The sequence below is a fragment of the Bidens hawaiensis genome, unplaced genomic scaffold, assembly GCF_021521415.1.
Source record: "Bidens hawaiensis isolate Kalapana, Puna unplaced genomic scaffold, B.hawaiensis_p1.1 tig00002572_1, whole genome shotgun sequence".
Taxonomy (NCBI): Eukaryota; Viridiplantae; Streptophyta; class Magnoliopsida; order Asterales; family Asteraceae; genus Bidens; species Bidens hawaiensis.
This window is the reverse complement of record NW_027491140.1, coordinates 1,482,864-1,505,678: the sequence shown is the minus strand read 5'-3', so window position 1 is coordinate 1,505,678 and position 22,815 is coordinate 1,482,864. Positions and strand designations below refer to the sequence as shown.

The following is a 22,815-nucleotide window of genomic DNA, read 5'->3' as shown; positions in this document are numbered from 1 at the left end:
TTAACAAGTAACTGTTTTAAAATAATACATATATACTTGTAATAAAAAGTTAAACAAAGGGCGAGTGAATGAGAGTCTAACATCATAACATAAGTTAAGTGAGAAAATATAAAAGGTAGTGGCATGATATTAAGACGGTAGTGATAACTCATAGCCTTGTATTCATTGCAATTATGCGTAATAAATGGTATCGAAACTTGAATCGCTTTAAATTTTCAAAAGGAAACATTTCAATTAGAATACTACAAATTAATACTATGAGTTGAAATGATCAAATAATATCCAAATGATGAAAACCCTACTACAGAAAATTTATATACAATTGAGACAGCGAGTTTAAGCGATCCCTGGTTAGCTGGTTAATTGCCAAATAAAGTAAAACATGCTAGTTGATGAAAAAGTAGGTCGAACTGGATAGTCCGATCGGATGTTTCCCCAGATGTGAGTGTACTGAAACGCTATGAGAACAGATCCAAGCTAGTACCTGTAAAACAAAACACCGTTGAGTCTCGTTACGGGAAGGACAGAGTGGGGGGTCTTCCCGTAACCACCCTCCGGCGTGAGAATCAGTGCTGTATTCTGATCGGAAATAATACGAGTACCGGTGTATAGCGTAAGGCTTGAGAGTGCGAGTGAATACCTTGAAGAGATGATCTTCGTATTTATAGCCGAAGGTGGAGGGAAGGTGATTGGGGGAGTTGTCACTATCGAGTTATTCTCTCTCTACCTGAATGGACACGTGTCGAACCTTTATTGGATGTGGCAGTCTGGACCCGTTTATGGGGCAACCATTATCTGTGCACGTCGTGGGGTGGCCATTACGTGTTCAGGTGTCGTCTTTCCATTGGTCGATGTCGCTATCAGGAGGCATTGAGGGAATCTTCTAAAAATAGTTTGTTACAACTGCTCTTCCATATCATGTGGGGATCATCCGTGTGATGAGTCCCTTGTATTGTCTGCGGATTCCTTCCGCGGATGCTCGCATGGTAATCCGTAGTTTATAGTGGAGATCCCCGAAGCATGTCTTGGGCTGCGGATGGCTTTACCGGTCCACGTGTTCCTTGTGCGGATGTCTTTTGACGATCCGCGGGTCAGATCAGGGACCCGTGGATGGCGAAGGTCTTTTGATGATCTGCGGGTCGGATAAGGGATCTGTGGGTAGCTTTGCTACTCTCCCTCTATAAGTCCCCCCAGTCCATTGTTGCTTCCGTGATGTGATGTCGCGGGTGGAATTATGGACTCTGTTGTGTCATATTGTCGCGGGTTACAACTGCTGGCCTTTGGGATTCCTGTTGCTTTTGAACTGGGGTACTGTTTTGACGTCTGAGATGTGACGTCTTCCGTCTGAATCATGTCAGCAGTGATGCTCGAGGTTGGTGCACGAATTCTTAGGCGGCTGATTCAAAATTATTTTGTTTTGTCAGTTCCCGCCTAACGTGTTATCTTATGACTGGGCGGTTTCGGCGAGTGAGTTGGATCCCTCTCTCTTCGCATTAATTGCGATGTGTATATATGGAGAGGGATGTTTCACTTTCTCGGATTACTTGCAATAATTTTATTTCGAAACTAGTCATCTTCATCTTCTTTCTCTCGGCATATTGTTCGTATCTTCCTTTGGATCAAAATGGTCGGTGGTAAGAAAGAGAAGAGAAGCCGTGATAGTAAGAAAGATTCGTCGAAGGGGCTGGTGGAGAATATTTGTATTAACTGGAAGGTCGCTGAGTTCCAAGATATCGTCAACCTCTACGGGTTGGCACTGGAGTGGGAACCAGAGCTTCCTTCTCCGGGTTCTACGGCTGATCAGCCGCCGGCCGGAAAAATTGCTCTGTATGGTGAGTCGTTCACCACAGGCAATTTCCGGTTGCCTATCACCAAGTTTTTTGGTGATTTCCTGGATGTATCTGGGATTCATATTTCCCAGTTTCATCCGTTCGGATTTATGAGGCTCCGACATTTTGAGTTTTGTTGCAGGGCCCTTGACGTGGAGCCCACTGTATACCGCTTCCTTGCGATCTATAAGATCCAAGTTCACGGGAGCTGGTTTAGCTTCGCCGTCCAGGGGAAGGTGATTGGGAGTGAGCCTCTGAGGAGTGCTCATGAATGGAAGAACAAGTTTTTGTGGATTAACGCGGATGTTATTCCACTGGCCATGACCCGTCGCTCCCTAACCGAGAAATTTTCTCACCGTCCGGCTGCTGACGCGGAAGGTGAGGAGTGGTATGTGAAATTAACACGGACTCCAACCCCTATGGGTCTCGTTCCGAAGTCAGCTTTAGTGCAGGTGGGGATGAGTCGCCTGTGGCCGTTTCCGGATGAACACCCCTATTTTTCTCAAGATGATGACAGTAAGTTCTTAGATCTTTGCTCCTTCCGGCCCTTGTATTTCTTTCTTATCTTTATCGTTTGCCTTTGTGTCAGGGGGGAATTCACTTTTTGAAGTTCTCATTCCCGCCGTTGCCGGGAACATGTTTCGGAAGCCTTTGGAGATGTACCAGAAGCCTATTCTTGAACAAACTCAAGGGAATTTCCTTTTCCCGGCCCGTGGTCGCACTGAGCCTGTGGTCAATGAACTTGCTGTGGCACAAGGTGCGTACATTCTAAACCCTAAACCTCTTACCGTTATGCATCCAAATGGAACGATAGTCCTCTCTTCTAGTGAAGAGTCTTCTAGTGAAGAGTCTCCATCCGGTAGTCCGGAAAGTTTTCATGCGGGCGTTGTGCGTGCTATTGCAGATCTCATACGCTACCGCAAGAGGAAGGCGGATACTGCTGGTGTATCCGGCCTGACAAAGATTCTGATGCCGATGAGCCCGCTGGTGGGGAGGCTAATGAGGATGCCGAGGAGCCTGCGGATAAGGAGACCTTCAAGGGTGCCAATGATCCCGCTGGTGGGGAGATATCTAGGGGTGCTGATGATCCCGCTGGTGGGGAGGCACCCAGAAATCCCGATGATCCCGTTGGTGGGGAGGCTTTTAAGGTTGGAGGGGAGGGTCCTCCCCTCAGGAAGATTAAACTTACCCGGCTCCAGGACCGGGTCAGGAAGAGGACCTTCGTCCGCCAGCCGCCAGGTACTTAAAAGCTTTTCGTCTTTTCAACTTTATGTTGTGAATGTTATTAACCTTGCTTTGTTCCTGGATTAACAGCTGTCGCTATTCCTCGTCCGCCTTCATCACCTCCCGAAGTTTTGCAAGCGGGTGTTGGCGAGGATGTACTTCCCCAGGGTGTCTGCGTGCAGCCCCCCAAGGTGGTGGTGGAAATGGAGGATGTGTCTCCTAAGGACACAACCAAGACTTCTCCAGTTTCTGCGGGCGAAAAAGGGGAGTCTTCGGATCCTTTATCCTGAGATCAAGGGGATTCCCTTTTTCGTCCCTCATGGAACCTTGGCCCGGACGCACTCTTTATCGATCCGCGTATGTGCCAAGAGTTCTTTGAGCACTGCCTCCCCCCCCCCTTTGAGTGTAACAGGATACACTCCCAGACTCAGGCTAGTTTGGCGCAAGCACTTAGCTATCATCTGGCTAACGTGCTGTCAACTAACCGTGAGGTATTCAAGGGTTGGGTTACGGGGCAGGCCGACCTTGAGCATGCTGTCAGCCGCATGGTCGAGGCTGAAGCGGCTAGAGATGCTGCCCAGGTGGAGGCCAAGGAGAAAGAAGCTGCCCTCCTGGCTATTCAGGAAGAAAATAAATGCTTAAAGGGGCGGATAGCCGCTCAGGTCGAGTTCATCGCTGCCCGGGATGAAGATGTCCGGAGGCTTGTGGCCGAGGTGAAGGAGAAGGATGGCCGCCTTGCCTCTGTTTCTGAAGAAAAGGAGGGTCTGGAAAAGGCCTTCACTGATGCCTCGGACGAAAGGCGATGGCTTCTTAAATTTGGCATCCCCAAGGTAAATATTTCCATCATAAGTGTCTTATGAGAATATCATGCTGACTTTCCCTTGGACCATATTTTCAAGCTTATCAAGGAAGGACCTGAGCTTGGAGATTGCCTTGCTGGTCAGCTCGTCGCGGGTGGGTCGTCAGGTTGATTTTCATGACGGTTATACCGTGGCTTGCGAGGGACGTCCATCCACCGAGTTCGAGTTTCATGGAAGGATTGTCAAAAGGAATATGATGCACAAATGGATTCCTTTGATAACCTTTCTTTTGACATCCTGAAGTATATCTAGGAGAACCGTCGTGAGCCCACCTGTGTTGGGGAGCTGTGTCTTCACGTGAACCGGCTGCTCGCGGAAGCTGAAGGCAAGGAAGCTCCTAAGGAGGATTAGGAATAGATTATAATGTTGTCGCATGTATTTCCTTATCCTCTCTTGTAAATTTTGTATATGAATGAAATGAAACTATCTTTTTCACTTATTGTGTTGAACTTATTGCTGTTGCACTTGGAGTATTCCTTTGCTTTTATTCGTAAGGTTGTCTGGCTCGCGGATGACTTCCTTGTCTATGACCCTTCCACTTGTATTTATGACTTGTCTTTTTCTTGTTCTTTTTTTGTAACTTGAGTTCCGGTGATGTCTGACTTGTCAATCGGGCCATTTAGTTTGTCTCGTTACTGTATAACTAGCGAGTTGCCAAATATTTTCAGGAGATTGACAGACGTGACAGGTCTGCTCTGCGTAAAGGAAGGTCTAACAGTTGGCTCCAGCCGTACTTTAGGATTTGAAATTTTCGAATTTCGGTTTTCCCGCCTGACGTGTCACTACCTGGCTGGCCAATAGTCACGTTTTACTATTTCCCGCATTAAATGCTACCACTATATATATCCGTCGATCCCTCTTCTTCCCTCTTACTGTGTTCTGAAGAGCTGTATTAATCTCACTGGAATCCCTGAGGTAATCATCGTTTTCGATTCTGAAAACCCCTATTGTTATTTTCCGACAATCATAGCTCGCTGTAATCAGTTCTTAACCGGGTATATGATGTCGTCGAGACCCGACTATCAGACTATTGATAGTGTTACCATTGGTTTGAACACAAAGGGTTTTGAAGACGTTGTTAATGCTTATGGCATTGCTTCAAAATGGGAGCCGGAATTTCCGGCTCCTGGTTCGACGGCGAGCCATCCTCCGGTGGGGAAGAAGGCCATGTTCGCCGAGTTCTTCAGCACCGGGAATCTCCGATTTCCGGTTACCCAGTTTCTGGGTAAGTTGATAACTGGAAGTATGATTCATATTTCCCAACTTCATGCATCGGCGATGATGGGTATGCGCCATTTTGAATTTTGCTGTCGGGCGCATGGCATCGTGCCTACCATTGACAAATTCGCTGTGTTCAATCGCTTGTATGGTAGGGGTGTCCGATATGTTTGCCTTCCGACTGACCCGAAGGCTATTGCTTTCAACACACCTCTTCTGGATCCGCACTAGGCTAGGAAGTTTGATATAATGCTAAATATATATAATTCCTTTGTATATTTTATATAATATTTTATTAGTTTTTGTTTGGTTTTTATTAGAATTTGTATATTACTAACATATTTGAATAATGTAGGTTCCGGAGGTTTATCGTGGTTAAAAGAGCGAAAAAAGAGCTAAAACAAGCCAAACCGGTGAACCGGAGCATCAGAATTGAACCGGACCGCATCAGGAAACGAACCGGACTAGTAAGCCCCCTCATCTGGAGCGCCGCGTGACCGGGAGGCAAATTCCCGCCACGCAGCACTCTGGGCACCCAGTTTCACGTATTTTCTTCGTTTTTTTATCAGTTTCGGGCCCAGGAAACCTATATAAACACCCCTAAACTTAATCCTGAGCATACCCTGTGAACCAGAGCCGAATTTGGAGTTTCTTGGAGCTTAGGATTGTAATATTTGGCGGATTTGAATGCAAGGAATCAGCCGGTGAAGTGCCAATCGATCAAGAACGAAGACTACGGGTTTTATCATCTATTTTCTTCCGTTTACATTATTTTTTACCATGATTTCCTTTAAGTTTGTTTTGTTTGATTTTATAATGATAGGCTAAACATTATAGACTGCCTAGGCTTTGATGAATCTACTTTGACGTTGTGTTTTGATTTGGGATTTATTTATCGTTATGGTTTTATGATTTAGTAAAAGGTTTAAGTATATTAAATTGACGCGTATGGATATTTAGGATTGTTTGATTAATTGCTATTATTCCAAAGTTTTCTTGATTATTGTTTGTCATTATGATAGGTTGCTATTAGGTCATCTACTTTGTGTTTTTGACTATTTATGATTGATTTGCGATTAGATCATAGGAATAATAATTATTAATTAAATAAACCTAAGTGTGTTGCTGACCTAAATCTGTAAAGTGCTAGGTTATTGATAGGTATTTGTTGATCAAGATTGCTAGATTTACTTCTTCGTAAGGAGTCCGTCTAGGTTTGATTGGTTAACTTTATCTATCGAATCAATTAAATATATTAAACTGCCTTTGATTTCTGCGCTGTAAGGTAGGATTTCATATAAAGGAACTAGTCATAAATAATTAGGTGACCGTAAGGAAACTTGATTTTAAATACCGGTGTGCGTTAAAACTTATTGGAAACCCATAGGTGTCTCTTGAGAAGGGTCAGGGGTCCTGTTCAGGTTTTCTCTTAGGTGTCTATTTTACGATCTCAGTCCATAACTAAATATTTTCCCGATTAATTAACAACTGAAATTTAGAGGATTCTAGCCTAGGTAGTTTTCTTATCATTATCTTATTTACTCAAACTTGTGTTTTCGTTTATTTTACTTGTTTTCCTTAACTAGTTTTAATTTAATATTTTAAACAACCCCCCTTTTTTAATAAACAAATAGTCGTGTCAGTATTACATGAGTCTAATTAGTTAGTTTAAGTAATTTAAAGAGTCTCGTGGGTTCGATATCCGGACTTACTTAGCTGTACTAGAGTCGACCGGTTCACTTGCCGGTCAGTAGTTTTTGTCGAGTTAAAAGTCTAGAATTTATTACTTAGTGTCTAGATTAGCGTGTTTTTATTAGACTACTTTTAGCACATCAAGTTTTTGGTTCCGTTGCCGGGGACTCTTGGCGATTGCGTTAGTAGCTTTGATTAGATTTATTTGCTACATACGTGCTATCTATTTTGTTTTGTTTTATCTTTCGAGTCGTAGGATTCTAATTAATTTTAGTATAATTTTAAGTCTAGTTTATTTTATTTTTTATTAGTTTTATTTTAGTATTTGAATAAAGTCCATTGATTTGGTCTTGTGTGCTTTTCAGGTTTATGCCACATCTTCGATCGTAAGGACCATCTCCGTTAAAGTCTGAAGCTAGTTCGTCATCACCGATCATCATAGATTCTCCACCGAAGTCATCACCACACTGTTCATTGCCGTCGAGTCCCAGAACCATTCCCGATATTCAAATGGCCGACAACCGAACCGTTTACCAACAAGACTTCGAGGGTCTCATCAGAGATCACTCGCCCATCATCACCCCCGCAATCAATAACTCTAATTCCTGGTAGATTCCATCTTATGCCATAGCCAGTCTCACCCAAAGCAATCTATTCCATGGCCGTGACAATAAAGATGCACCAACGCACATCAACCATCTTACCCGTGTGCTTAGGACGTTCAATTTACAAGGTGCTAATGCAGATGCCATTTTCCTCCATTTGTTCCCATTTTCACTTACGGGTCGGGCTTCCACTTGGCTCGATTCACAACCTGTTGGAGCATTCACTACTTGGGAGGCGTTGCATACTGTTTTCTTGAAGAAATACTTCCCGCCTACCAAAGCATCTCGTCTCCGTGATCAAATTCATTCTTTCCGTATGGAGCCGGGCGAGCCGTACTATCAAGCTTGGGAGCGCTTCAGGGTTTAGTGGCCCGTTGTTCACAGCATGGTCTTACTCCGTAGGCCCTGGTCGAGAAGTTTTACAATGGGCTGACATATGAGACACAAGCTCATTTCGACACTGCTGTTGGAGGTAATTTAATGGATAAGAAAAGTGTAGTAGAGTGTAATGAGTTGTTTGAAAGTTTTGCCCATTCCGAGTTTGCTAAAAAGCCACGCAACGGGAATTCAAATCCCGTCACTAGTACACCCTCATCCGTCCGAGGTGTGCACCAGGTTAATCTGGATACTAGTGTGGTTGCTGCCTTAGAGAGTCTAGCCAGTGAGATTAAAAACCTTAAGGCTAAGATAGATAAGTGCGAGTTGTATAGAGGAGGGCATGGGACTTTAGATTGTCCATTTATGAGTCAGGAGCAGGTAGAGTTTATAGGAGGGCAAAATAGGGGTCCTAATGCATTTAATGGTAATAATAATTCAAACTGGAACAACTATAAAAATAATAACTATAATTCTAAGTTGCGTTCTTCCAATACACCCCCTGGTTTCCAACGAAGTTCAAATCTTAACCGGAGGCATGATCAATCATTTAGTGGGGATCAAAGTAGTCATAGTGGGAGTAATGGGCCAGATCTATGTAAGAAGTTGGATGAGATGATGCAGCAAATCATTACTAGAGATCAAGTTAGTCAAAAGACTCTTGCCAAGCATGATTTACTTATTAAGAATCAACAATCAGCTATGCTCGACATGCAAAGGACTGTAGGTGATATAGCCCGACATTTATATAAGAGACCCCAGGTCAGTTTTTAGGTTCTACTCAGCAGAATCCGGCCGCTCAAATCAATGCCATTTCTACTCGTAGTGGTAGGGTTTTAGGTCCGGAGAAAGAGATTGAGGTAGAGGAGAATGATGAGTTTATGGATGAGGAGATAGTGTTGGAGACTCCTGGAAGGGTGCAACCTAGGTTAGACCCAGCAAGTACCGCACCAACCAGTAAGTCCATAGTTAAAGGAAGTGAGGAAAAGAAACCGAGAGATGTTAGGCCTTCACTGCTTATAGATCATGCTCGTATGCCGTATCCAGCTCGTCTTAAGAATCATAAATTTAGTAGAGTGTATGGGAACTTCTTAGATATGTTTAGGCAGCTTAGGATTAACCTTCCATTTATCGAGGCCCTCCAGCATATGCCGAAATATGCCAAGTTTTTGAAAGATCTTCTTAAACGAAAGGAAAGTCTGGAGGAGCTTTCGACCGTTCCACTGAACGGAGAGTGTTCTGCAGTAGTGCTCAATAAGGTCTTGGAAAAGTTACCCGATCCTGGTGTTTTCACTGTTCCATGTTTGTTCGGTAGGGATACCTCGTGCCAAGCGTTAGCGGAACTAGGAGCTAGCATAAACTTAATGCCATATTCGTTGTTTGATAAGCTAGGCCTAGGAGAACTTACACCCACCCGTATGTCGTTATCATTAGCTGACCGTTCGATGATGTATCCTAGGGGGATCATAGAAAACTTGCTTGTGAAAGTCGATAATTTGGTTTTCCCCGTAGATTTTATGGTTTTAGATATGGAGGCCGATTAGAGAGTTCCTATTATTTTAGGTCGTCCATTTTTGCGTTCTGCTAGGGCACTCGTTGATTGTATTTGAAGGTAAGATCACTCTTAGAGCCGGCGACGATAGTGTCACTTATGTTGCTAAATCCATGAGACACCCGAGTGGTCAAGACGGTCTCATTGATCCATGTCATCCGGTTTATGCAATTGAGTCTTTTGTTCCGGGCATGGATCCACGTCTTGAGAACCCCCGTTCCATCAGAGTTTGTATGAAGGAAGAGAGAGAGGTCGCGAGTTCTCGAGAGTTGATGGAGTTTGATAGAGAGAAAGGTGGTGGTATGCAAAAGTTTGTGGAGTTTGGAAAAGTTGGAGGTAAGAGGAATAAGATTGAAGATGAATGGTCGTATCGTGAAGCGGTTTCTTGGAGACCATGGAGTTTTACCGAGGTGGAGGATGCTCCACTTGAGCAACTGATTAGATCACACAGTAGAGTGTCTGGAGTGAAAACTCAAGTGTAGAGTTTTTATATTTGTCCAATCTTTATTTTTGAGTCGTGTCGGGTCACTAACGTAGATTTTTGTAGTTTTCTTTGCTTTTGTTTTTAAGTTTTTGTAGGATTGGAAGAGCTAGAAAAATGACCCCTATGAAGTTTAATGCAAATTCAAGTGTAGGGATGGAGCAGCCGACCTGTATACTTTTTATTATTTGCTGCTATTTTTTCATGTTTATATATTGGGTGGGTTGGTTGGTCTAGTGACATGTTTTTAATGTTGAATATCTATCGAGCTGATAAGATATACTTTTATTTATTGTTTGTTGCAATTTTTGCCGATTCCGTTCGTGTATGAGAGAAGGAGATATCGTTTGCTGAACACGTTTGGAGTTGGAGGGCAGCATTGGAAGAAGACTTTGACATCATATCGTCATGCGCATATACCAGCCAAGTCTTTTCCATTATTTATCTTGCTTGTTTATTTTTATTTTTGTTATTCATTTTAGGTTTTTAGGTTTTTGTATTTCAAGTTTATTTTTATTTTTCGTCCTTATTCTTGCATTGAGGACAATGCTAAATTTAAGTGTGGGGATAAGACATTTGAGTCATAGCTAAATTTTATTTTAATCATATGAAAAAAAAAAGTTTTGAAAAATTTCCCTTGATTTTGTTTCTTTTTGCACTTAAATGGGAGATGAGGATACTTATCGAGAACTACTAATAATATGAGATAATATAAAAGAAGGCGTACTAAGCTTGGGATGTGCCGGTAGGCCCAACTAGTCTTGAAATGTTTTCCATTGCCTATTCTTAATAAATCTAATTAATCTTAGATTTTGTGGGTTCTCATCCTAGGGGGGACAGTGAAGCTGAAATTCGATAAGGTATAGAGAGTATTACCATAAGTTGATTACGCTAAGGTGGTGAGAATTAAATGCACTTTAAAATTAGCACGCCACTCCGTTTTATGAAAATAAATAAAGAGTGGTGGCGCCCCGCAAATGTCCAATTTTACACGAGCTTTAGTATTTAGTTATATATTTTTAGGGTAAAAGATGCCTAAGTGCACAATAAAAAAAAATAAAGAAGAAAAGAAAAACTGAGAAAAGTTATGTAATGAAAAATGCCAAAGAAGCATTCTCAAAAATAGAAAAATAGGCCAAAGTGTACATACTAGTAGAGACTGAGAGTTTACGTGTTACCACGGGGATGGTGACTATGAGGATACACTATTGGGGCTCGAAGATTTTAGTTAATAAATATTTTCTTAGGCATATATAGGACAAAGTCCAATAATATTTAGGGCATGCTCGTACGACCTCACTTGATCTATCATCAATTAATTCCATCTAAGTGCATTTTCTTCTTACCATTAAGGGGTTCTTATCTTACGATGATATGTTGAACCAGTTTGCTTCAACTCGATTATTTTTAATTGTCTTTACTATGCTTGAGATGGGGTAGGTGGATCTTAACTCTAAAGGTGTGAGACCCATAGGCTTTTGATATTACATGAACTTAAATGCTTAATGTGTGTGGGGGCTTGATAGGCTGGTGGCTGGGTTTAAGTGAACAACAATATCGACAATCACGGTTTTTACGTTTATCTGAGCTTTAAGATAACCTAATATGTTTTTAAGACCGTATTTCTCCGATTCTGATCCCATTGCAATGAGACTTTTTAGGGACGAAAAAGAGATAAGTGTGGGGGTATTTTATATAATGCTAAATATATATAATTCCCTTGTATATATTTTATATAATATTTTATTAGCTTTTGTTTGGTTTTTATTAGAATTTGTGTATTACTAACATATTAGAATTTGTGTATTACTAACATATTTGAATAATGTAGGTTCCGGAGGTTTATCGTGGTTAAAAAGAGCGAAAACAAGCCAAACCGGTAAACCGGAGCATCAGAATTGAATCGGACCGCATAAGGACACGAACCGGACCAGTCAGCCCCCCCATCCAGAGCGCCGCGCGATCGGGAGGCAAATTCCCGCCACGCAGTGCTCTAGACACCCAGTTTCGCGTACTTTCTTCGTTTTTTATCAGTTTTGGGCCCAGGAAACCTATATAAACTCCCCTAAACTTAATCTTGAGCATACCATGCCAACCAGAGCTGAATTTGGAGTTTCTTGGAGCTTAGGATTGCAATATTTGGCGGGTTTGAAGGCAAGGAATTAGCCAGTGAAGTGCCAATCGATCAAGAACGAAGACTACGGGTTTTATCACCTATTTTCTTCCGTTTACATTATTTTTCACCATGATTTCCTATATGTTTGTTTTGTTTGATTTTATAATGATAGGCTAAACATTATAGACTGCCTAGGCTTTGATAAACCTACGTTGACGTTGTGTTTTGATTTGGGATTTATTTATCGTTATGGTTTTATGATTTAGTAAAAGGTTTAATTATATTAAATAGATGCGTATGGATATTTAGGATTGTTTGATTAATTGCTATTATTCCATAGTTTCCTTGATTATTGTTTGTTATTATGATAGGTTGCTATTAGGTCATCTACTTTGTGTTTTTGACTATTTTATGGTTGATTCGCGATTAGATCATAGGAATAATAATTATTAATTAAATAAACCTAAGTGTGCTGCTGACCTAATTCTGTAAAGTGCTAGGTTATTGATAGGTCTTTGTTGATCAAGATTGCTAGATTTAGTTCTTCATAAGGAGTCCGTCTAGGTTTGATTGGTTAACTTTGTCCATCCAATCAATTAAATATATTAAACTGCCTATGATTTCTGTGCTCTAAAGTAGGATTTCGTATAAAGGAACTAAGTCATAAATAATTAGGTGACCGTAAGGAAACTTGATTTTAAATACTGGTGTGTGTTAAAACTTATTAGAAACCCATAGGTGTCTCTTGAGAAGGGTCAGGGGTCCTGTTCGGGTTTTCTCTTAGGTGTCTATTTTACGATCTCAGTCCATAACTAAATATTTTTCCAATTAATTAACAACTGAAATTTAGGGGATTCCAGCCTAGGTAGTTTTCTCATCGTTATCTTATTTACTCAAACTTGTGTTTTCGTTTATTTTACTTGTTTTCCTTAATTAGTTTTAATTTAGTATTTTAGACAAAACCCCCCCTTTAATAAACAAATAGTCGTGTCAGTATTACTTGAGTCTAATTATCTAGTTTACGTAATTTAAAGAGTCTCGTGGGTTCGATATCCGGACTTACTTAGCTGTACTAGAGTCAACCAGTTCACTTGCCGGTCAGTAGTTTTAGTCGAGTTAAGAGTCTAGAATTTATTACTTAGTGTCTAGATTAGCGTGTTTTTATTAGACTACTTTTAGCACATCAAAGTTCTTCTGGAGTCTGGAAGACGTGATCCACTCGTCCATGTACTGGCGTTTGGCGGATCATCCGTTGCTTACCCTCTCGTACGTTGATCGTCCGGAAAGGCATGGGTGGTATCAACAGTTGACCCATACCGTGACCCCAATGCACCCAGTCCCTGAATCTGCCCTCGTGAGGGTTGGGATGAGCTGCCTGTGGGGCGAGGTGCCATACTTCTGGAAGCTAGATGGATGTAGGTATATTTAAAGTATTTTTAAGGCTTATCCCGGTTTCTAACCTTAGCTTACTATGCAGCTGAAGGTCTTTTGCTGTCTGTTCTTATTGTGGGTGTGCCTGGGGTTATGCACCTTGCTGCCCGTGACAAAAGGATCTTCCCATCCTTGACACGACCAAAGATAGTTTTTTGTTTCCTCAACGGACCCGTTAGGAGCCTGTGGTTTCTGAGGGTTTATTCGCGACAGGTAGCATGTTCTTCACACTTGAAATTATGATCGAATTGCTAATGTGTAGTCTTGGTGTAGCCTTTGGTCGAAAGAGGAAGGAAGCTTCTTCCAGCGACGCTCCTTTGGTGGTTGCTAACGGAAGCAGGATATGAATCCTTTTCCTCCTCTCCTCCGGCTTCAAAGAGGAGTCGGCTTCGCGACCGTGTTGCGGTCTGTCTGCAGGGCACGCCAGGCACTTTTTTTTTAGAAAGTTGTGTTTTTGTCTTCCATAGATTGACTTCTGCCATGTTTTTATGCAGACAACGTTATCCTCCTGGACAACCCGCTTGCCAAGAATGACCCTAGTAGATCATCTGCTCCTGACAAGGAGAAATCCAAGGAGTGTGCCGCTTCCACTACTATCCGGAAGCTGTCGACTTCGGAATCACCGCCCCTGCCTCCGCCCATTGTTTGCGAAACTGAAAAACCAGCTGGGCGGGTATCGGTACCATGTCCTCCTCATTCCTCGGATAGGGAGGAAGGGGGCCGTACTATGCATGGGGGCGTTTCCCAACATGTTCTTGAATGGAATCTAACTCCCTCCTCTCGGTTTTCTGACGGGGAGATGTGTTTTGATTTCCTTCACGAGGGTGTGCCTCCTACGGAACGTGAGTACCAACATAAACATGCCCGGGTATCTCTTGGTAATTCGTATATATATCACCTGGCCAACTTGGTTTCCAAGACCCAGGAGATGTACCGGGATTGGAACTTCATGGACCAGAACTTGGGGTTGCAGGACAACCTCCTGGAAGAGCTCCGAGTCGAAAAGGAAAAATATAAAATCGAGGCTAACACCCAAAGGTGGAAGCTGAGAGATTCTGAACGGGCTCTAGAGCAAGAGAAACAACGCTAGGCTACTGTTGCCAAGGACTGGGAAGAGGCGTGTCGGCGACAAAATGCTTCAATTGAGGCCGCGCGCGCTCTCGCCCGTTTCCGTGAGGCCGAGCTTGCCAAGTCGGAAGAGGCAAGGCAAGCTCTTGAGGCTCGCCTTGCTTCTCAAGAAGAAGTTCTCAACGCTCTCTGCGCTGCTGCTGCTGACAAGGACCAGCTTATTGAGGATCTGATCAAAGAAAACGTTTGTTTTGTTGGTGATCAGGGCACACTGAAGTTTGAAGCTGAACAGGCTTCCGCTGATCTAGCGTGGATAATGGCGGACGGACTTCCCAAGGTAGCGATTCCATTTCAAGTATTTGCTTGTGCTAACTCCTGACCTTTTAATTTCGTCTATCTAGGTTATCTCGCATATTCATGGAGGGTCTACCCTAGGAGATTTCCTTGCTGATCTTTTTCGCGCATTGAGTGACTCGGGTTGCAAGGCAGGTTTTCATGATGGCGTAACTTTTGCCAAGGAAGGCCGCTCGTTGGAGGATTTTGAACTCCACGGAGTGGATGTGGATGGGAAATATGATGCCCAGATGGACGTTTTTGACAACTTGCATTTTCCCATCCAGGATGCTATCCCAGGTTTTGCTGGAGCCGCCGATGGTGTTCATCAACTTCATAACTTCCTTCAAGAGGAAGAATAGTTTCCTTGTATATTTGTCTTGTTCCTGTAATCCCTTTTTTGATTGTATATATGACATGGATTTTACATTTTGTCTTGTATGATTACAATATAAATGTGTGTGAGCTAAACCCGTCGTGTATCCAAAATATAGGATTAGGGTAAGTATTGGCACGCAGGCCTATCTGTACAGGAACTAAAATTCTAAAAATTTAAAAATGGATAATTGTTCGTTAACTATATTCGTATTAACCTCAGTTCAAGATAAACGGAATCTGGTAGGCAGACCAAAATAACAGGCACGCAGGCCAGCAAAGAGGCGCGCAGGCCTAAAAGAAAAGCACATTGTTTTAGATATAGCACCTTCGCAGTTGCGCGACATTCCAAGTCCTGTGAATAGGAGTGCCGTCCAATTTTTTCAGTTTGTATGCACCCTTTCCCAGTACTTCATTGATTTCGTACGGGCCTTCCCAGGTTGGCGTTAACTTTCCTGGCGATTCAACATTTGATGCTTCGTTACTTCGGAACACGTAATCGCCTTGGCTATACTCGCATAATTTGACTCGTGCGTCATAGTATTTTTGAAGTTGGCGTTTATATTTGCTTTCGCGTATAGCGGCCAACTCTCTTCTTTCTTCTAAAAGGTCTAGGTTTAATCGGAGTTCTTTTTCATTATCAGCAACCAAAAGCATTCGTGCAGATGGTACACCAACTTTGGTGGGAATCATTGCTTCCGTGCCGTATGTCAGGCTGAATGGGGTTTCCGAGTTACTGGTTCAATGTGCCCATCGGACATGAGGCAATTCATTTACCCATCCCGTTTGTTTGGTTCTCAACCGTGCTTTGATGCCTTCCTTGATGCTCCTATTTGCTTATTCCACTTGCCCATTGGCTTGCGGGTGAGCTACCGAGGTGAACATCTGATTAATGTGTAGCTCCGATAACCATTCCTGAAGGTTTTTTTCAGCGAATTGAGTGCCGTTGTCACTGACTATCGTCTGGGGAAGGACAAAACGACAGATAATGTATTCCCAGAGGAACTTTTTGACATTTGCTGTCGTGACGTGGGCTAGTGGTTTGGCTTCCACCCACTTTGTGAAGTAGTCGATTGCCACGAGCAGGAATTTCACCCGCCCTGGTGCTTCTGGGAATGGTACCATGATATCAATGGGCCACTTTTGGAAAGACCATGCTGAAGTTACCGGTACCAGGTTGTTCTGCGGTCTTGGTTTGGGGTGCCTGCCTCTGACAAGCATCGCACTTCTGGATTTCTTTGACTACAGCCAAGTGCATTCCTGGCAAGTAATATCCGGAGTTCATTATTTTGGCGAAAACCATCGTTGGGCCCGTGTGCAGACCGTAGATGCCTTCATGGATTTCTCAGATTACGTAGTTGGATTCTTCCGCGTCTACGCACCTAAGCAACGGGACAAGGAATGACTTTCGGAATAGAATCCCATCGTGCACTTGATACCATAATGCCTTATGACGGATCTTCCGTGCTTCCGCCTTATCTTCCGGGAGAGTACCAGAAGACAAGTAGCTCATGATGGGTTCCATGCAGGAACTCGTTCCGGTCTGGATGACCAGAACTTGGTGCTGAGGGACGGAAGGAGCGTTTAAAACTTTGATTCTAACGTCTCTCCCCATGTGGTCAAAACTTGTGGATGCTAGCTTGCTCAGGGCATCCGCGGGTCGATTTTCACTTCTCTTTATGTGCACAACTTTGCAAGAAGTGAAATGTTGCATGAGGTCTTTTGCTTGAGACAGATATGAGGCCATTGTGTCGTTTTTTTCCTCGTAAGTCCCTGAAACTTGACTTGCTATAAGCATTGAATCAACCCGGGCTTCCAAGAATTTGACACCCAACTTTTTTGCGATCCGTAGACCGGCCAGGAAAGCTTCGTATTCTGCTTCATTATTTGTACTTTTGAAGTTCATCTTGATGGCATATGTGAACTCTTGGCCATCTGGGTTAATTAATATTAAGCCCGCGCCTGAGGCTTCCCCGCTGGATGCTCCATCCATAAATAAGATCCATTTTTTACTCTCATCAGTTGGGGTTGGGGGTTGTTGCTCATACAAGCATTCTTGGACGTTGTCATTTGGTATCTCTGTTAGAAAATCTGCTAAGACTTGCCCCTTTATCGCGGGTCTGGGTTTGTACTCTATAGAGTGTTCCCCAGTTTGATTGCCCACTTGGCCAATCTCCTAGATAATTTGGGTTTTGCCAACACGCTTTTTAACTTGTAGTCTGTTAGCACGATGACTGGATGGCCTTGGAAGTAACGCTTCAACCTTCTTGCCACATATACTAGTGCGAGAACCAGTTTTTCCAACATTGAGTACCTGGTTTCGGCGTCCGCCAAGGTTCTGCTGACATAATATATCGGCGTTTGTATTGTCTTCCTGTCTGTTAGGAGAACTGCCCCTATCGCAATGTCAGATGCGGATAGGTATAACGTGAGAGGTTCTCCGTCCTGAGGTGCAGTTAATGTTGGGAGCTCCATGAGACACTTTTTTACTTCGAGGAAGGCTTGTTTTGCTTCTGGTGTCCATTTGAAATGCGCCTTTTTCAGGCAATTCCGTAAGGTGGACACAAAAGGATAAGATTTGACTGCATGATTCGAGAGGAACCTATTCAAGGCAACCAACCTTCCGTTCAATGTCTGGACTTCTTTTAGCTAGGATGGGGAAGACATTCAGGCGATTGCCTAGACCTTGTCCGGGTTCGCTTTGAATCCATCCCCAATTACGATCACTCCCAGGAACTTTCCTTCTTCCATCCCGAATGAACACTTTGAGGGATTCAACTTCATGTTGATCTTTCGAAGAGTGGAAAAAACATCCTCAATGTATCTCAGCATTTGGTCTTTGTCAATGCTTTTTACGACCAAATCATCCATGTAAACTTCAAGGTTCTTCCCGATATGATTGCGGAACGTGTTGTCCATTAGACGCTGATACGTGGCGCCCACGTTCTTCAGACCAAATGGCATCATTTTATAACAAAATGTGCCTTGGTCGGTACGGAAAGCAGTTTTATCTTCGTCGCGGGCTGCCATCCATATCTGGTGATAACCTTTGTAAGCGTCTAGGAAGCATTTGAATTTGAAGGGTGCGACCGCGTCAACTTTAAGATTGATTTCCGGAAGCGGGTAACAATCTTTTGGACACGCCTTGTTCAAGTCCTTAAAATTGATACACATTCTCCATGAACCATTACTTTTAGGGACCATCACTGGGTTGGCAACCCATGTTTGGTATTAGATTTCGCGGATGATCCCAGCACACAGCAAGTCTTGCACCTACTCGTTCATGGCCTTTGTTTGTTCAGGTCCCATCTTCCTTTTCTTTTGAACAATCGGTGTATACGCCGGATTGACCCGCAACCGATGTTCTGAAATTTCACGCGGAACGCCTGTCATATCTGAAGACTTACAGGCAAAAATATCAGCGTTCTTGATTAACAATTGTTTCAAAAAGATCCGTACTGTTTCCAAGATAGTTGCCCCGATAATAACGGTCTGTTCTGGGTATTCCGGGTTGACAACACATTTCTCATGCTCTGTTCGCAGTGTCTTTTTAGGGACCTTCGCAGGCTTTGAAACTTCTGTTGCATAACAATGTTTGTTGACTCGGATAATGGCTATCCCTGTTCGCGTGGGAACTCCCACCGCGCCGTGTGCTGTGGAAGGATTGGCGTTAAAATCACCGATTGCCTCCCGCCCTAAGATTATGTCATGTTTGGATCTCGCGGGTAGGACGAGGAACTCGATGTCTTCGGTCCTCGTATGAATTCCGTCACTTAGCGTAACTGGGAATGTTATGACCCCCTTGGGGTGCATAACTTCATATCCAAACCCGGAAACTGGGGCATGCACCGGCTTCAGTTTTGCTTTATCTTCATCGTCCAGCTGCTCGAAGCATTGTTCGTACATTATGTCGGATGTACTCCCGGTATCGAAGAAGACATATTAAGACCGGAAATGACCGAACAGTGCTATGACAATTAGGGGCTGCTTCATGCATGGGCCTTCTTTTACCTTTGGGAAAACTACAGGTTCGCTCTTCCATTCATCTTCATTCGCCTCAGTCTGCTTGTACTTCCAAGTAGGCCCTCCCCGAATCATGTGGACGTTTAGGTCTTTGATCTGCTTTCGCGGAGGGCCTTTGTCTGCGGGAGTCGCATTTTTCCGTGGGCCTTGCCGCACGTTTTTGAGTAAATGGTCAAGCTTTCCAGACTTTATGGCAGATTTGATTTCGTTTTTTAAGCTTATGCACTCGTTTGTGTCATTCCCGATGTCTTCGTGGAACATGCAGTGCTTGTTTGGATTCAGGTTCACCCGCTTAATCAGTGGCTGAGGCTTCCCAAATTCGATGTTCTCCGTTGTTAGAATTTCGGACGGAGTTTTATTCAAGGGGGTCCAATGCTGTCGGTCAGACTTGCCCGCTGTCCTATCTTTTTGTTTCTGCCCAATCAGTGATCTGGCATCAAACTGCTTGGAAGAGCTTTCCGGGGGTTGAATCCTTGACCAGATTGAATCCCTCTCTTCCTTTTATGACTGAGTGTTCTGAGGTTCAGTTTTTGCGTGTTGCTTCGGTGTTTCCCATCCCAACAACTTTTCTGTGGCTGCGAAGACCTTGGCCGCGGACATGATTCCGTCCCAAGTCTGAGGCATGCCATCCCGGCCTGTCAAACATCTAACCATCTCTGGGCTCTTTACGTTTACTCGGAATGCTCCTCTCAGCATATCTTCGCTGATTCCACCAATATTCAAGCTCTCGTTGTTGAATCTGGTGATAAAGCTTTACAGTGATTCGTTATCTCGGCGGACAACACTCAGAATCTCTGAGGGGTCACAGTATGCTTGCGCTGTTGACTAAAATGCTGTGAGAATTTCGCCGCTAGGTCGTCCCAGCTTTTAATTTGACCATCTGGTAACCTTTCAAACCATTCTCTGGCTGCTCCTGTTAGTGTCAATGCGAACATGTGACACCAATAAGGCAGCATCCATCCGCTTACTCCGCCCAAAACTGTGAAGTTCATTAAATGATCGCTTGGATCAGTCATCCCATTGTACTTTCTCAAATTGCTTGGAATTTTGATGTTTTTGAGAAGGGAGCAGTGGCTATCCGCGGAATGAACTTTGACTTTCCCGCGAATGCGCGCGGGGCGGTATGGCTTGGTGAAATCTTCCTCTGCATCGCTGAAGTATTCAGCATGCTTCACCGGTGGTCTGGGGCGGCTGGATGTCTCCCTACCATAATCCCAACTGCCGTCACTTGCGTAACCCTCTTCTTGCTGGAACATCTCTTTCTGTCGAGTATCCCATGGGGTTCTGTGAGATGGGGCACGCTGTGTATGGTGACTTCTTTCACGGCTTTTTGTGAGCGACCGACCAGCTGATCGAGAGTTCTCTTCCAACTATAGATCCTGAGTGCTTCGGATTGCTGGTGGTGGTGACGGAGATGGCGAGTCGTACGTCAGTGTTCTGGCTTGTACCTGATCTCGTCTTATTCTTCGCTCATACTCCTCTTTCAACCGTTGTTTCTCTTTTTGGTACCACTCTTCAAGGGTGAGGATGTTTTTTCCAGATCTGGTCTGGTTAATTCTCGTTTCATCCCCGTCAAATCTGGGAAATTCTCCGGCTCCGTCTTCCAGAGTCGAAGTATGAGTGGTCCGTTGTTTGTGCCTCGGGAACTCTCCGGCCCTGTCTTCCAGGACCGGAGTTTGGGTGTTCCTGCGAGGAGCAAAGTCTTCAAATCTTGGGACTTCTTCGGTCCTATTTTCGAAAACCGGAGTTCTAGTGCTCCGACGAAGGTCATCCGACACCTATCCTTCGTGGGCTGGATCGTCAAGAATTTCAGTACGAAGGGGTCTTGCCGGAGCAGCAGAAGGCTGTTGGTTCTGACTCATCTTCAGATGACAGTGAATCGAAAAAACCGTAAAGAACCGTGTATCTAGCTAAAACTGGGTGACGCCAATGAAGAAACAGTAGGTCGAACTGGATAGTCCGATCGGATGTTTCCCCAGATGTGAGTGTACTGAAGCGCTATGAGAACAAATCCAAGCTAGTACCTGTAAAACAGAACACTGTTGTGTCTCGTTACGGGAAGGATAGAGTGGGGGGTCTTCCCGTAACCACTATCCGGCGTGAGAATCAGTACTGTATTCTGGTCGGAAATAATACGAGTACCGGTATATAGTGTAAGGTTTGCGAGTGTGAGTGAATACCTTGAAGAGATGATCTTCGTATTTACAGCCGGAAGGTGGAGGGAAGGTGATTGGTGGAGTTGTCACTATCGAGTTATTCCCTTTCTACTTGAATGGACACGTGTCGAACCTTTATTGGATGTGGCAGCCTGGACCTGTTTATGGGGCAACCATTATCTGTGCACGTCGTGGGGTGGCCATTACGTGTCCAGGTGTCGTCTTTCCATTGGTCGATGTCGCTATCAGGAGGCATGGATGGAATCTTCTGGAAATAGTTTGTTACAACTGCTCTTCCATATTACGTGGGGATCATTCGTGTGATGAGTCCCTTGTATTGTCTGCGGATTCCTTCCGCGGATGCTCGCATGGTAATCCGCAGTTTATAGTGGAGATCCCCGAAGCATGTCTAGTGCTGCGGATGGCTTTACCGGTCCACGTGTTCCTTGTGCGGATGTCTTTTGACGATCCGCAGGTCAGATCAGGGACCCGTGGATGGCGGATGTCTTCTGGCGATCCGTGGGTCGGATAAGGAATCCGTGGGTGGCGGATGTCTTTTGACGATCCGCGGGTGAGGGATCCGTGGGTAGCTTTGCTACCCTCCCTCTATACTAGTGTTGGTATATAGTTACGTTTTAAATACGCTTGAAGCTTAAAATTGTATGCATATTTGAATCGGCATAAAGTTACGTTTTACATATTCTCATTTATTCACAGGATTTGATATATCCATATAATTTTACCTGCAACTAGCGGTATCCATTTCTTTGAACTTTTCGTACCTTTCTATATTTTTTTTTCCATTTTCATCTTGGTTTATTTGAACAGCTAGTGTTACATGTGAATTTGGCCTTATAATTAATTTCTTAGGGTGGGGTGATGGTTGAAACTTATGATCTTATTGTCTCACATTTAAAAAATAATTTAAGAAAGTTTCTTTTATAACGATGAGTTTGCTCTTTGAGGTGTCAAAAGTTAAAAAGTCCAAATTAATATGGACGTTGTCCTTCATTCTTATGAAAACCCATTTGGGTATTTAAGGTAGTACAATCATTTATTAAAAAAAAAAACAAAATACTAGGGTTACAGGTTTCTAGACATACGGTGAAAAACTAGAGACTTACATTGTTACTATAAAAAGAGAAGAAAAGAAACATTGTAAATAGATTATTATATTATATATAAACAGCGTTGACTAATTCTGAGGCTCGCATTATAACTTGGAGCCTTCTTCCTTCTGGAACAACAAGACGAAGGAAACATTATACACATAACAGAAGCAGCTGCCTAATTAGACTCACTTCTACTTCAACTTCAACTTCAACTTCAGCTTCACCTACCAATAACCTTCCTTATTTAAACCCCATTAGTCGTCATCTGAACCTTCATATCTTCTTACAAATATCTTCCTTCATTTAGATCCATTCTTTTAATCATTATTTCTTCAGTTTTTTGAGTCTTCGAATTAATTATCACC

The 22,815-nt window shown here is 43.4% G+C and overlaps 1 protein-coding gene across 1 annotated transcript; it reads right to left on the bottom strand.

Moving 5' to 3' along the window:
• Positions 1-16,504: 16,504 nt before the first annotated feature.
• On the bottom strand, positions 16,505-17,152 carry LOC143620472 (uncharacterized). Its single transcript, XM_077092167.1, has one exon. It carries the CDS (start codon positions 17,150-17,152, stop codon positions 16,505-16,507), a length of 648 nt encoding a protein of 215 aa, XP_076948282.1.
• Positions 17,153-22,815: the final 5,663 nt, after the last annotated feature.

What these genes read in the sequence shown, in the direction of transcription:
- LOC143620472 (XM_077092167.1), bottom strand. Translation starts at nt 17,152, where the DNA reads ATGGATGGAGCATCCAGCGGGGAAGCCTCAGGCGCGGGCTTAATATTA.